At 42.5% G+C, this 16,523-nt stretch overlaps 2 protein-coding genes across 2 annotated transcripts; one reads left to right on the forward strand and one right to left on the reverse strand.

Moving 5' to 3' along the window:
- Nucleotides 1-2,429: 2,429 nt before the first annotated feature.
- On the reverse strand, nt 2,430-3,284 carry RPP38 (ribonuclease P/MRP subunit p38; the record flags this gene model as incomplete). Its single annotated transcript, XM_084254160.1, has 1 exon — nt 2,430-3,284. Exon 1 carries the CDS (start codon nt 3,276-3,278, stop codon nt 2,430-2,432), a length of 849 nt encoding a protein of 282 aa, XP_084110286.1. The 5' UTR covers nt 3,279-3,284.
- An 8,959-nt stretch (nt 3,285-12,243) lies between these two features.
- On the forward strand, nt 12,244-15,824 carry ACBD7 (acyl-CoA binding domain containing 7; the record flags this gene model as incomplete). The annotated part of the gene is made up of 4 exons (XM_084254015.1): nt 12,244-12,255; nt 15,388-15,505; nt 15,608-15,670; nt 15,751-15,824. 4 exons carry the CDS (start codon nt 12,244-12,246, stop codon nt 15,822-15,824), a joined length of 267 nt encoding a protein of 88 aa, XP_084110141.1.
- Between the last annotated feature and the right edge of the window lie 699 nt (nt 15,825-16,523).

The raw sequence follows: 16,523 nt of genomic DNA on the forward strand, positions 1-16,523 counted from the left end.
AAACAAAATTGCCAAATCAATAAACACGCAAATCTGTACTTTGATCTTCAGCAGATTAATGGTTTGGTTCCAAAGCAAAGTTCTGTGCAGACACTGAATGCTCGCTGAAAGAGTATATACCTATGACTGACAAGACTTTGCTGCTGCTGCAGTTTCTTCTCACCATAGCAAGGTATATGAGGAGAAAAGGAAAATAAAAGCTCTGAAGTAAAAAAAAAAATGCCCAGTGGAATTTATTAGTGCCATCAGGACATTGATAGTTTGAATATTTTTATTACTTATGCAAAATTGCACATACTCCTTTATGCTGACTTTTAATTTATCATGAAGTGTCATGCTAATGGAAACTTTGTAAATAAGTATTCATAATTTTGTTACTGATGTGTTTTTACCTAGAAAATGAAAAACCAAGTTTCACTGTGTACATATATATGTATGTATATATTGCCAATAGTTCAAGGGGAAAAGATGTAAATGAGACCACATATACTGGCCTTGACTCAAATACCAGAGTAGATATTTCTTCCTGCCTTTATTGTACCAGTGCCTAGGCTGTTCAGTCCAGAAAAATGTAATTATTTTATGACAACATAATGGCTTTTCCTTTATGTTGTTAAGTAGTCAAATAAAACCAGTCGTATCTTTTATCAGGCAGGAGTTAGCAAACTATAGCCCATGAGCTAAATCCAGCCCATCACCTGTTTTTGTACAGCCCACAAGCAAAGGATGGTTTTTACATTTTTGAATGTTTGTGGGGGGGGGGGGGGTTGGTCAAAAGACTGTCATTTTGTGACACGTGAATATTGTTCAAAGCTCAAATTTCAGCATCCATGAATAAAGTTTTGTTAGAACACAGCCACACTTAACTCATTTATGTATTGCCTGTGGCTGCTTCATGCTACAAAAGGTAGAGTGAGACTGTAGTAGCCCTAAAGGCCTAACATTTATCATCTGGCCATTTACAGAAAAAAAAAAAAAAAAATGAGCCTAATTTATATAGTAAGGCATTTACTGCAGCTTCTTTATTCTGAAGACCTACCCATAGCTGATATCCCTGAGACTGCCACTAGAGGGCACACCTGCGCACAGAGTAGTGCATGCTAGGATGATTCAAACCCATCTCTACTGTTCTTACTGGAGACAGGCTTAATAAAGCCAAACAGAACCATTTCACTTAAACATTTTTTGAGACACCAGCCTTAAGTAAATGAGATTTTAACTTAGTCTGAAGTCAAAGCTCTGTTTAGGAATTATGTTCCACACATTTTTATGGCACAAAGTGTTACTCTAAGTAGGTTTACAAATAAATTGCATAATGGGTAGTCATAAATTTTGTCATGGACTTGTTTACCTCATGGTAAAACTGGCATTGTTTTACAGAATTTTACAGAATTCCAATTGTTCCATATTCTTTTGCTCACATTTAAAAATGACTAGCATATATAGCATATACAGCCTCTTTATAATTTAAGCATTACCAATGAACATTTAAAATGGAGAATTGGTAAAACTGCTTGTGTTTATAAAGTAGCTATTAGAACTAAATTTCAATGCAATATATAATGTCTCAATATATTAAAAAAAAAACTGTGCTGCATCTTTGTCAATAGTGAAAATGCATCAATAAAACTTCGAAGAGTGGAGATGGCATAATCATGAATCAGACTAAAATAAACTTGGCAATTGAATGCCTTCCCCCTAATTTGCAGAAAGTAACTTTTCCAAACATACTGTAAATAGCAGGCACTTTTAAATAGAGCATTGTTTAGGCTCCATTTCCTAAGATGAAGGACCCCTGTGATTGCACAGATTCAACCCTAAAACCCCAAGCTCCTCAGTTCATTGTTTGAATTCTCTTTCTGCTGCATTTCACCTAATCACATCTCCAAGGAAGTCAGTTATGCATGTAAAAGGGTGAATTCTGACTAGTCAAAATACCTTATCTGGCTTTTCCCAAAATATCAAACCTTTCTTTGCCCCATGGCCATGCATACGCCTTCCCACAAAGAATGCCATGTCAACAGGAAATATAAAATGTCATCTCTGAAGACAGTGTAGTGCTGGGCATTCACTATCTTTCCTGTATAACTGATGTACCTGCAGCTCAGATTCATCTACCCTGCTAGCTAGACCCAAGTGCTACCAGATACAGATGTTCTTACAAGCGACATACCAGCCTTTTAAGTGATTTATGCAAGCATGGACATTAGTTTCAATAACTTGTTTTGACATTCATACTTCTGAATAGTCTGCACTTAGTAGCAAACTTCAGTTTATCTGTGCTATATGGTCACCATGTCTTAGGCATTTGAGAGGAATGTTAACAAACTGTGGCAAGAACATGTGTAAAAGTAACTCATTTAATTAGTTTCAAGGCATCTTTATGAGGTGTCACTTTATAGCTGTATGAAATGACATGTTTATAAAAATTACTTCAAAGTAGATTTTTTACTTTTGGGTGGTTTCCTTTTCTTATTGGGGTTTGGAATCAGTTTCTTTATTTTAAGGGGTTGTAATACTGCCGCCTGCTGACCTTCAAGAAACTTTCTCTTATGTTTTGCAAGGTCTTCAAAGGAAGTTTCCAAAATCTCTTCATCTTGGCTTTCCAAAGGTTCAGTCTGTGAATCTTTGCTGAAGTCTTCAAGTCTGTCTTGAAGCCATGGTACAATCAAGCGGGGTATTCTGGGAATAATAGCTTTTACCTCATCAACAAAGTCAGTGTTGTTCTTTTTGAAGCCCAAGGCCAGGACACATTTTAAGCCAATGACAGGTGCGATTCTCTCACTGAGCCGAGGAACCTGCCCAGCAGGAACAGTTCTGCTTACACTTAACTGGATCAGGTGTGCAGTGATGAGCGCAGGTTTGACTGACTTACACACCAGCACTAAGAGCAGCTCATTCCTTTCCAGAGCCCTGGTGACCTCATTGACACCGATGGCCAGCTGCTTCCTGACATGGGCAGGAGTCCACCCAGACACCTGCTGATTATCTTCTGGCTTTTTTTCTTTCAGATCCTCATTAGTATCAACATCTATGCTAACCATGTCTCTGCTTTGTTTTTTTAAAAGAGACTGCTTTTTCTTTTTCTTCTTATCCTCAATCTTCTGAAGTCCAACTGATTTAAATCTGTCTTCAAGTGTCTGTAATATGAAATGCATATCCTCTCTTTCCAGAGCACTCCAGCAGATAGCATATGGGTTGTTCAGCGATGTCTTTACAGTTAAAGGTCTTGTCTTCCGAACAGAGCCCCTCCCTGGTGCTTGTGGAGCTACAGCCATTCTGAAAATCCTTCAGAAAACAGCAAAACAATAAACAAAAATTTATGTTAACTAGAAATGTATGTCTTAAGAACATTCCAGATGTACTCATTTGCTTGACAGCAAGCTCAGTAATATAGGACCAATTATGAGACCATATATTTAACCTGTAAGTAATTTCTATCCTACATTTTTCATGACTTTATTCACAATATGGGCAACATACAAATATTTCACGTCATTGCAATCAGTGAAATTCTATTTCATTCATTAAAAAATGTTCCATGTTTCTACTTGCTCATAATGATTTATCCTTTTATTGACTATGGTATTAATCTTATAAATTTGTTACCATTTTCTGAATTGCTCTCTGGTTAGGCTCCCAATATCCATTTAACAAATATTCACTGTGCAGAGTTCTAAGCACTGGGGTTGAGGTACGTACACCTGCACAATCTGTGAGGGCCCTCTAAGTCTCTGCCATTCAGAATTAACCAGGTATGATTTTTTTGTTTTAAGATACAGAACACTAATAATGCATATGGCTACTGATACTTTCATTCTGTCTCCTTTTCTAAGTCTGCCTTCCTCCAACATTCTGTGTATCTCGTGTAGTCCTCCTAAAACATTTACTACCCAGGTGGATATTCCCCTTTCCTATGGTTATTCCAAGCTGATTGTTCATTTGCCAGTTATGTGATGAAAACTAGGAAAATGTCATGAAATTTAAAGATACTTTATTAAGGGAAAATGGTAAAAGAGATTTCAATGGGAAAATCCTGTAAGCACTAGCTCAGATTATATCCTGCCTATCCTTCCTTGAGACAGCTGCCTTTCTCCATGCTCTCCTCGAGCTCGGAACCAAGAAGCAGCTTAACCAAAGCCAATGGAAGTGGGAAAGACTAAGAAGCAAGACAAACATGGTAATGGAGTTAGCTGTCTAAGCATTCACACAACACAGAGTAAATAGTTATTTACCAGGAAGGGAGAGCAAAGCAGGCATTAACTCCTGTCTTCAGAATCTAGTGGGTAAGAGAAGAACCAAGTAGCACATATAAGCTAAACCTTGGACCATATAATCTGAAAACATATCCAAATGCCCTATATGCCCATAGAATCAAAAGCAAACTTCTTAAGGTGCTACAGAAGGCCTGCATACTCTGGTGCCCAACAGCAAGCCTCTCTCTTCACACACAACCACTGCATCCCTTAATATTTAAGGAAGAGACATGTTTCTCATCTCCATGACTGGAAAACTCCCACACTCAGTCTCACACCACCTTCTTTCTCATTTCAAATACTTACAGTGCGCCAAAGCAAAAATTAAGTATTGAGGGCCTCCCCGGTGGCGCAGCGGTTGAGCGCTGGGTTGCAAAGCTGCCCGCAGCCTCTGCGGCTTCGGTTCGATCCCCGGCTGCTCCCCGGCCACCAAAGGAGGGTCCCACATGGCGCGCAGACCTCTCCTGCCGCCCGCTGCTCCCCTCAGCAGTGTACTTCGGTCCTTCTGCCTGCTCTGCTCCCCGCTCTGGCTCTGGTGAATTCTCTCACCCTCCCGCACTTCTGACTGTACCCAGTGCTTGTCTAAATAAATAAATAAATCTTAAAAAAAAAAAAAATTAAGTATTGAAGTAAAACCTGGTCTCAGCTTAGAACATCAGAAGGTAATACAACAAGATGCAAAGGTCAGGGAACTGTAGGGCACTCAAGGAATAGATAGCAAAAGCTTGACCTAGTGGAGGGGGTCAGGAAGGGCCTCCTGGAAAAAGTGACCTTCAGCCCTACATCTGAAGAATGCCTACCAAATGAAGCACCAAGTAGAAACGGTATCCCAGAGAACAACATTAAAGGAAACGAAAGAGGTTCACTATCGCTGGGGAAGAGATGCTAGAGAAAAGCGGGTACTGGGCCTCCCTGGTGGTGCAAGGGGTTAAGCACCGCACTATGAAGCTATCCGCAACTGCTACAGGAGTTCGATCCCCGGAAAGGGAGCATCCCACATGGTGCAGCAGACCTCTCCTGTCGCTCCCCTCAGCAGGGTTTTCAGTCTCTCTGCCTGTTCTGTTCCCCACTCTGTTCTGGTGAATCCTCTCACTCCCCCCTCCACACCTCTGGCCTGTTCTTGTATGCATAAATAAATAAATTTAAAAAAAAAAAAAAGAAGAAGAAAAGCAGATACTGGCGACGGCTAGTGATGACCCCTGCAAGCCTCACAGCCGAGAAGAGACTAACTTTTAAAGCACGGCATGGTTAGAAAGGCGTTATAAAGATCTCTGTGGCTTCAGACTAGGCATAGTCTGACAAACTGGCAGCAAAGAGGCTCCCGGAGTGGTGGGATGAGAAATCGCGGTGACACGGCACTGGAGTTGCTGCAGAGTTGGACAGAGAGACATGCCCGTTAACGTCGTTAAGGGGTAAAATCTAAACCACTTCGTTTACATTTACAGCCGGGCGCCAGCGCAGAGGAAGGGCTCGGGCGCCCCCAAGCTCCGGATCGGGCGGCACTCGGGGAGGGCAGCCCCAGGTCCCCGTGGCTGCATGCACTCCGGACTAATCTCTACCCTGTGCCGCTACCTCCTAGCGCTTACAGACTTGACCACGAAGCTGACACAAGTGCAGATGATCTGGAGGTCGCCTCCAGTTTTCAAGGGCCAGGGTGGGGTTTTATTTTACTATTTCTTGTGCCTGAAACACTCTCCACGCCACAAAGATCGCGGAGGGTGAGGCCAGGCCGGGAAGCGCGTGCTGGCGGGGGTGAGCAGACGCGGGAGGCGGGCGGGTCCGCGGGAAGCCCCGGAGACCCCGCGCGCTCCCAGGCTTCGGCCTCCGAGCCCACCCGGCCATGCCCGCGGAGGCCTCGGCGTCCCGCGCGCCCGCCCCTACTCACAGTCGCCACGGCGCCGACTCCACGGAGGCCGCGACGCGCGTGCTCAGAGCCCGCGCCTTCCAAACACGGTGGGGGGGGCGCAACCGCTCAGAGAACCTCACTTTTCAGCATTATGCGTTAGGTCACTCCCCAAATGGAAATGTCGGGCCGTCGTGTCGCACAGTCCCCAAGCGACAAAGAACAAACCTATAAACACTGTGAGGTTGGGCGCCCAATATGGCGTCACAGCAGCAGCGCGCACGCGCAGATAATCTCGCGAGAGTTCGAGGTTGCCACGGTAACCTGTCTCTTTCCCCACTCTGGCGGGGAGAGAGGGGAGCAGCCGACGCTTAGTCTCCTGGAGGCGACTTCGCTCTCCGAGGCACAGCTGCCTTCAGACGCAGTTTCTGCCTTTCTGCGCCGGGCAGGCTTAGTTTTATTTCTCTCGCTTTTCTCTTTGGGGCTGAGCTAAGGAACGCAAAACTCCAGTAACAGTGGCCCCGTCTCCATCAAATCCCAGCCGAATTCTCAGCCCCATGAAAATAAAGATAAATGGGGAATGAATGGGGTGCTTTGAGGAAACCTCATTGTTACAGACAACAATGTAGGCAATCCTGAGTCCCCCGGAAACAGACGTGGAAAGGCTGTTTTGAGTTCTCTGACAGTTCAGCAAGCTCCTCCAAATGTCTGCTATGGATATTGCAACCTATGCAGAAACTGACAGCTACGAACGGAATCACTGGGAAGGCATGGGCAATTATGAAACAACTGAAGAACATTTTCAAGCTTAGGGACCTATTGATTTTCTCTTGGCAAGAACTAGATTGCTTCCGATCTTGATGAACCTCCTCCCTTTCCAATGCACTCCTTCCTTTGCCCCTTCTGTCTTTGCTCCTTTTCTAAATCTCTTCCCTGATGGTTTGTTTTTTGTTGTTTTTTTTTTTTTTAGTTTGCTTTCTGTATTTGTCATTTTCATCACCTACGCAGTACTTAACTGGCCATAAAGTAACAACAACAACAACAAAGCAAACTGTTGCTTTGGGTCCAAGATTATTTTTGCGGGTTACACAGAGTAACATAACCAGTAGGGAGATTTTTTTTTAATCTCAGAAAGATTGAAAAGAAGGAAGTTATATCGAGTTTCAATGTGACAGTGGGTTTTTATTTCATAAAATGAATAGTATCAAAACATGGCCATGAATTTGCACATCAAAGACATCTTTACAGACACATCACCCAAAGCAGTGATAGTGAAGGCAAAGATAAACAGCTGGGACTACATCAAATTAAAGAGCTTCTGCACAGCAAAAGAGACAATAACAAAAACAAAGAGAAACCCCACCAACTGGGAGAACATTTTTGCACACAACACTAATGATAAAGGACTGATCACAAAAATCTGCAAAGAGCTGATGAGACTCAGCAACAACAAAGAAAATAATCCAGTCAAAAAATGGGCAGAAGAGCTAAAAAGAAACTTCTCTGAAGAAGAAATGCAAATGGCCAACAGACATATGAAAAAATGTTCAACATCACTTGTAATCAGGGAAATGCAAATCAAAACTACCATGAGATACCATCTCACACCAGTGAGAATGGCACATATTAAAAAAACTAGCAACAACAAATGTTGGCGAGGGTGTGGAGAAAAAGGAACTCTTCTGCACTGTTGGTGGGAGTGCAAACTGGTCCAACCACTATGGAGAGCTGTGTGGAGATTTCTGGACCTACTAAACATAGAGCTTCCCTATGATCCAGCAATTCCACTCCTAGGTATTTACCCAAAGGACACAGAAACATCAATTCCAAAGAACACCTGCACCCCTATGTTTATAGCAGCACTATTTACAATAGCTAAGCTTTGGAAACAGCCCAAATGCCCAAAAATAGATGACTGGATCAAGAAGATGTGGTACATATACACCATGGACTATTACTCAGCATTCAAAAAAGATAAACACATGCAATTTGCAGCAACATGGATGGCGTTGGAAGGGATCATGCTCAGCGAAATAAGCCAAAAAGAAAAAGAAAAATACCGGATGGTCTCACTCATAGCAGGAATCTAGAAAACTTAAATAAGGGACCAGGAAAATGAATACAAGAAAGTGAAAATCAAAATCAACAAAAAACTATGAACCAGAGACACTTTTTGGGGGGTGGGGGGCGGGAGGAGAGGGATTGGGGTCAGAATGGGGCGTTTGCAATTGTATGGGGGAATATAAAAATAAAATTTATTATTTAAATTAAAAAAAAAAAAACCAAAACATGGCCATGAACTGTTAGGGGGAAAAGGATGTCCTAAAGCTAATTCCATACAGGCTTTGTGAACTCCACCCCCACCCCAGGCCAAAGCCAAAGACACTGGGAACTCCAAATCCCAGCACCACCAAAGGGAAGGTGGCTGGGACCTGAGGGTGGGGTTAAGCAGCCACGTTGGTATAAAGCCAGACACGTGGGCTTTGGAGGGGTCCCCCATTTTGACTCTCCGCCAGCTCCCAACGTCTGGCCAGCTCGGAGAGTGCTTTTTGGGTTTCCAGGTCTGCGGATAGGGTAGGACGCATTAAAGACTTTATTTCCCTATTTTCTCCCTGAGTTGTACATTTTCCTTATTTCCTTTTCCCTTATAAATAATGTGGAACCAAGCATAAGTATTCTTAGCCATTGCTTTGTCATTTTGTGTGTAACTGCCATTTTAGAATTTCAGGTCTTGCAGGTCTTGCTGTCCCGGGAAAAGACTGCATTCCAGAGATAGTTTGGACCCTCACTCCACCCTTACTCTCTGGTCACCAATGAGGGTGAACTTGCTGTAATTGGAGCTGCAGGTTGGAGCTGCATCTTGGCCTGGCCAGTCAGCTTAGAATGATAGCCTGGCAAAGTTGGAGAACGCATCCTTGTAGCCAATGAGTAACTGCCAGCATAATTTAACCTTATTAAAAGACCCCTGCTTCCTTTGTTCGGGGCTCTCGGTATCTGCCACTGCGTTGGTAGGTGCCTTGAACCCGGACTCGAGTCTGAAATAAACTCCCTTTTGTGTTTGCATCAGCTGTCTTTGGGTTCTCGGAGGCTATGCTCGCCGAGTCCGCTAACCTTGGGCACAACAAATAAACCTTTTATTAACCTTTTGTGTATGCCTGTAGTGGAGTATTAATAAGTCCCTTGTAAGCGCGCAAGTGAGGACCCACAGCCAGGCAACCCGTTCAATATCGGGGCTGCCCTATAACAGAACCACCAATGTTCTAAAGTAGCCTCTCGTTTTTAAGCTGTAAGGCAGATAGAGACACACATGTCTAATTGAAATACCAGAGTAAGAGAAGGAAATGTGTATAAATTGTTGCCCCCCTAAGGTTTCAGATTTATCATTTAAGCAACATCTTGGTTTATGTTTGCTCTATGAAGATTACCAGCCATTACATTCCATGGATCTGGAGCCAGGCTGCCCTCCTTGAGATTCTAACTTAATCACTGACTAGGCATATGACCTTAGGCAAGTTACTTAATGCTCTCTATAAAGTGATAAAAAATAGTAGCTGTTGTTAGGATTAGAAGAGATCATCTTTGTAAGATACTTAACACGTGCCTAGCCAAGAAAGTGTTTGATACATGAAACTGTGATATATCCAATGACAACCTGAATTAAGAATTAAGTTAGAATTAACCATACCTAACTCTGATTTTAGTGTTGTGTTTTATTTTAAAACTGGCAATATAATTTCCTCAAGAATTTTGCTAAAATGAATAACTACATTTCAAAGGTAATTTCTCGACCATTTGTAGTGCACAAAGATTAAAACAAAAAAGAAAAAAAAAACTTTTCCCATGATCCAATTAACTCAAAACATGTTTCCTTTCAGTGTTGCCCTAATGAACAATTTGTATCATTAGCTGCTGGTGCTGCCTCATTTCCCAGAAATGATTATACACCTAGGGAAGCTGAAAATCAGTTGAAGATAACCCAGCAAACAAAGTACAAGTTCCATTAGCCATCTTTCCTTGAGAGACACCAGGGTATCTCCAATTTTTCAGTATGCATACCCTTAGCACCTTTGTCACAGATTAACATAGCTCACAATATCAGCATCAGCCCAAGGGAGCGAAACCCAGTATGCTGTCCTTTCCATTTCACTGGGGAACTGGCCCACTGGGAGCACTCCAGCCCCTCTGCAGTATTTCCCCTCAGTCAAGGGAGTGTTTTTCCACACAGTGCAACTCTCCCCTCCCTTGGGTCACCAGCCACTGCAGGCATGGTTTGCATGAAAGCCTCCCACCTTCAACCATGGCCTCCTGGTGTCTCTCTGCTATCGTTTCTTGTTCACTGAAGCATGAGTCTACTTCATGTCCCTTCTAAAGCCATCTGTCTAGTTTCTGATATCCAGGAGGTGTTCCAGTTTTGCCCAAGGCACAGGGCTTTCTGGGTGCAGTACTCCACAGGTTAAACTAGATGATTGTCAGGGGAGTGAAGCAATGAACCTCCCACCTTGGATCAATGTTCTATTTCTTAAACTGCTGATAGATTCCTAAGAGTGTGCCTTTTACTTTTTTTTACACATATGGGTGTATTTGTTTATAATCAATATTTAATAAACTAGTTTAAAAGTCCATTCAAATTGACTCACTCCCTAAGGGCTCCAGAAAACTGAGTTTTTAACTGTACCAAGTCTATTATCATTCTAGCTGGACAGAGGACATCAATGTTTCATTGTATCTTCTCTCTTGCTCTTAAATCAAGACACCCATGACTCTGGCATCTCAATGGGGGGCAACACAAAAGAAGAAAGTACATTGAAAAGAGGTATTCAAAGAATATTCAAGATTTAGAGAATAAAACGGAATACATTGTAACTTCCCTCTCTTCATCTCCTGATTTCTTATAATGACTACAATGCCCAAATATCTCAGCTGCAGATAAGACACTGACATTGACCCTGAGTGCAGAATTTCCCAGCTGAAACACTGATAAGACTCTCTCCAGCTGAGAAAGCACACACTATTCAGAAACTGCCACTTGCTTCTGGTGCCTCAATGTGCATTCTCCATGACCATGAACTTCAAAAATTAAAAAATCCTGTCCAGCATTTTATTGATTTTTATTTCATCTTAACGATTTCAGCATGAAAATATTTTTTCAGAGGAAATCCAATAGATTTACAAGAAAAGTAGCAACTATTCTTACGATAAAGTTTTAAGCAAAACCAAGCTAAAATGTTTTGGGCTCCTTCTCCTTCACTTGCATTGTTAAACATTGTTGCTGTGTTATAAGACTCAGATCAGTAATTTTTCTCCCTGAGTTTGTGCAGGTTCTTCCAGTTACCTTTCTCCAAGAATGCTTTTTAATAAATGAATGAATGAATGAATGAATGCATCGAAATCAACTCCTCTTATGGCCAGGAAGTGTGACTCCAGTTCTTAAATAACTTAGTCAAATGTGAATCACAATCCAGGTCTTTGGGTCTTTGGGTCTTTGATCTTTGGATGTGTGTATCTGCAGACTTGGAGTGACATTGGGTTTATTCTGGAAAACAGGATCAAACTGAACAAGCATATAGTCCTGTGCAATTACCATAATTGAAAACACGTAGGGATGGTTGCTTGTTTAGAACGAGAAGAGACGGTTCAGACTACAGGACTTCTTTTTTTTTTTTTTTCATATATGAAGAACTGTGCCAGTGATGGGTGGGGAGACAGGCGAGGACGGAATAACCGCAGGAGTTTCTGCTCTTTCTAAAGCAGAAAGATATATTAAAAGGGAATCCCAACTGAGGTCGGTGCCCGAGGGAGACCTCTCTGGATTTCCTGCAAACAACCCCTAGAGAAAGAATTGGGGAGCTGGCCAAAGCCAGAGAGGAACTCATTTAAATCCCTTTCCCTTTGCCTTTCCAGCCCCAGCAGTGCACGCCCTCCACAGCCCTCCCACCCTTGCAGCGGGACCCCAGCGGGCCCTGGGGAGGCTGGGGTACCACTCACCATCAAGCACCACCCCCCACAGCTCGCGACCAATAGGAGCAACAGGCGCGCAGCCAATGGGAAGCCGGCGGGCGGAGATGCTCTGCCCATTAAGGCACTGCGGGGTCCAGGCTTGGTGACCCAGAGCCCGGGGTGTGGCGTCCGCTGGCTGCCGACACCATGTCCCTGCAGGTAAGCGCGGGTGTGGACAGGCAGGCCGTGTGGGAGGGCAGCTACCCGGAGGGAAGCGATCAAGGGGGGCGCGGAGCTGGGGTGACTTCTGCGAGTGGCCGCGCGAGCAGAGGCGACCCCCCGGCAGCGCCAGTCTGCCAGCTGCTGCCGCCCGCGGTCCAGGCCCCTCTGAGCGGGTCGCGGTCTCTCCCAGACGCTCCCACCCTTCCCCAGGTCCCCATTATTGCAGTGTAGACTGCACGGATGCCATCTGTTGACTGCGAATCGGGGCTCCCTATGGCAACTCTTGTGAGCCCCAGGGGCTGATTAAATGCCAAGTAGGCACAAGCCCCCGGGAGGCCCGACACCGGTTGCTGCTGGGAGGATCAAACCGAGGCAAGCTAGCTGCAGAGGGTGTGCCTAACCTTGACGTCATGTATAAAGCAGCCCACAGTCTCCTAGAAGGACACTTAGAAAAATGAGGCAGGGCATGTGTCCCTTGTCACTTGCACCCATGTTTCTCAGACACCCTTAGGGATGGATAAAGGAACCTGACCTTTTTAAAGTTTATGTAGATTGGAGATCCTGATCTCCAGTTTAGGAGTGATTTTTGATCATCACAAATAGCTGTTCTAGTTGTGCTATTGTCCTGTACTTGACACTAGATGGGAATTTCATCTCATCTATTTTGCCAAGATTAGTAGGATGCTGGGTTACAATGGGGTTATCTGCTTTATCTACCAGGTTTTTGGATCTGTGGATGGAAAGTGACTCTGGCATTGGACAAGGAAAATGGGGGTGGGCTAGAATGCTTTCAGTCTCTTATTGGATACCCAGGCTCCTGAAAATAATTCCTGTTTATTCCTGATTTAAAAACAAATAACACCAGATAAAATACAATTTATGTTTTTAAAGTGTGAGAAAGAAAATTTCTGTTACGAAAAATAATCACTAAAGCCCTTTGTATACAAACTAAGAGGTTGAAGGTTAAGCTTCTAAGAGTGCCCAGGCTCCATGGAAGACTAGTGTATTGAGTGTTTTGGTCAGGCGTTCAAAGGTTCATTACTCAATATATTTGCATACAAAGTTTCTAGGCAGCCAGTTTCTTTTCACTAATCAGCTCTAAGTTGGTTAAACAACTTCTTTTTTGGGGGGAAATCAGTTGAAATAGATCTTAGGCATATTTGTCTCAATATTTAAAGGATTCTATACAAGCAGTTCAACTAAATCAGAATTGCTAGTTCAGCAATCAGAAACTAGCTAGTCCACTAAATAGGTATAAATAATACTGATGTTGAATCTGTGGGCAAAGCGGCACTGAAGACAAATGCCTGGGACAAGGATATTAATTGGCAGCAAAGCCATTGCATATAGCAAAGTATAGATTTAGGAAGAAGAGAGAACATGTCCACAAGAGTCATCAAGAGAACTGCACTGAGGGCAGTGCCATTAAAAAATATATCCATAGGTTTACTTACAAGAAAAAATGTTTTAAAATCTCTCTGATATAATTGTTTCTTTCTTTTTTTAAGAATCATTTGATGATCTTAATCCAGTTCCCCTCCCTGTACCCTCTGTGTCTTGATCCAAGATAGTGGCTGAGTTTCATTCTTTTGCTTGTGACTGTCCAGTTTTCCCAACACCATTTGTTGAAGAGACTGTCCTTTACCCCACTATAAGTTCTTGGCTCTTTTGGTGTAAATTAATAGATCTTTTACGTTAATTTCTGGGCTCTTTATTCTGTTCCTCTTGAGACAGGGCAAGCTAGGGTTATTAGGCAGTTTTAGGGACAGTGCAGGAGGGGAACTCTGAAAAAATTCAGGAAGGCTTCAGAGATAAGGACGAGCAAGGAAATGAAACCAATTCCACTGGGAAAAACAAACATCCTAGCACCACAGATAATCTTGTTAAGGATGGCTCTGGTTTTCTTCAGATGATAAAATAAAGTGTAAAGATGCTCACCGGGAGGGCTAGACCATAAAGATAAAGATGTAACAAATGGGGAAAGACAAACCTGTTAGATAAGGAATGTGAAGATCTCCCACTCAGTAGCAAATTAAGTAAAACAGCCAAAAACTGACCAATCACAAAGAGACTGGTGGAGCTTTAGAATAATCAGGGAAAGAAAGTATATATTCCCTGAGACACAACTTCACTTTGGCTTCCTTGCCCCTCCCAGGCCTGGTTCCCTGGCCTGGGAGTCCCACTTTGTTTCTGCTCTTTTTCTCCTCAATAAACTTTTTTTTCTTCTAAACAAACCTGCCTTTGCTCGCTTGCTTGCTTGCCTGAGCGTCTGCAAAGTTCCTGCTGCGGCTTTGTGAGATACCAAGCCGTGGGGGGTCTAGCGGCTGGGGCTCAGCGCTGCCCCTGCAGCCTGGAATCCGTTCCTGGCTGGGAGACTAGGCCTGACACTCTGACCTATATATCTGTATTTATGCTAATACCACTCTGTCTTGATGGCTGCAGTTTTATAATATAGTTTGAGATCAGAATGCATGAGGTTTCCAGCTTTGTTCTTCCTCGAAATAGTTTTGGCTATTTGGGGTTCTTTGTAGTTTAATACAAATTTTAGGACTACTTTTTCTATTTTCATGAAAAATATCTTTGGAATTTTGACAGGAACTTCACTGAATCTGTAGATTGTTTTGGGTGGTACATTTTTACAATATAAATTCTTCCCAATTCATGGTTTGAAATATCTTCCCACTTGTGTCTTCTTCATGTTTTAAGTATAGATAAATCGAACATTTTTGGTATTAAGAATTTCATCTATTCTTTATTTATTAGTCCTAATTTCTCCATTTCTTGTCTATAAAAGGTAAGTGCCAGGAGATAAGTCCATGAATTAAAATAAGTTAGGGTAATTCTGAGGGAACCAGGACAGTAATAGTTCACTACTTCTTTTTTTTAAAATGTGGAACGCTTCACAGATTTGCGGGTCATCTTTGTACAGGAGCCATGCTAATATTCTCTGTATCGTTCTAATTTTAGGATATGTGCTGCCGAAGCAAGCACAGTAGTTCACTTCTATTTGAAGTCTACCCCCTCCTGTTTGAGTTCAAACCGCTTGGTGGTAAATGCCTTCCCCAAAGTGGACTGGTTTGCTGAAAGTCAGCAAATGTACTATGTGCCTCTCTTTTATTTTTGTTTTAGGATGATTTTGATAGAATTGCACAAGATGTGAGGAAGCTGAAAACAAGGCCAGATGATGAAGAACTGAAAGAACTTTACGGGCTCTACAAACAGTCTATCATTGGAGACATCAACATTGGTATTCTTTCTTTTTAAAAGTAATAATACTACATTTGAACACTGCTTGTAGAAGCATACAGTTAAAGGTAAACTTGAAAATACATCTATCTTCTTTTAGCAGGGTGTCCGGTTATGATGGATCTAAAAAGAAAAGCTAAATGGGAAGCATGGAACCTCAAAAAAGGTTTTTAATTCTTAAATTAAACAAACTTACTTAATTTCCCAGTACACCAGTCAGTGAGATATCTGTTTATATCTTTCTAGGGTTGTCAAAAGAAGATGCCATGAGTGCCTATATTTCTAAAGCAAAAGAGCTGATAGAAAAATATGGAATTTAGAATTCAGCATGAGAAAGTTTTCCTGTGGAAGCCTTCGTAACAGTGTCATGACCTAACATTTAGGGGAGAAATGCACTTTTAACTCTTCACATATCATGAATGTTTTTGCTGTTTACATGAATTATACTCCTTAGAGATATGCTGAAGCTACATATTTAATGAAATTTTACTTGCTAAAACCAGATGATGTTAAAATTTCTTTTAAAAAATTATTGCTCTGGTAATGTATTTACAAAAACATTAACAATGGCTTTTTCTTTGGGCTTATCTGTTTTTCTCTAGTGAGTCCGTATTACTGGTGTAATCAAAAGTCTTACTGGTGTAAGAAGCAATAGCAAGACTTTCTTTATTGAACTGTGTAGCTTTGGGTTTACGTGATGAAGGGCCTTGGGGATCACAGACACACCTGATTCTAATGCTCACTCTATGATTTATTTATTAGATGACCCGAGGCAAATTACTGAACATTGCTCATCCTCATCTGTACAGTGGGGGGAAAATATCACTCTCACAAGAGTGTAAGAATTTAATGATATTGGGCCTCCCTGGTGGCACAAGGGGTTAAGATGCAAGCTATCCGCAGCCACTGCAGCACCAGCCCAGGAACTACCCACATGGTACAGCAGACCTCTTCTGACTCGCCCGCTGCTCCCCTCAGCAGTGTATTTCAGTCCATCTGCCTGTTCTGTTTCCCACTCT

This window comes from Talpa europaea (assembly GCF_964194135.1).
Source record: "Talpa europaea genome assembly, chromosome: 14".
In the NCBI taxonomy this organism is placed as follows: domain Eukaryota; kingdom Metazoa; phylum Chordata; class Mammalia; order Eulipotyphla; family Talpidae; genus Talpa; species Talpa europaea.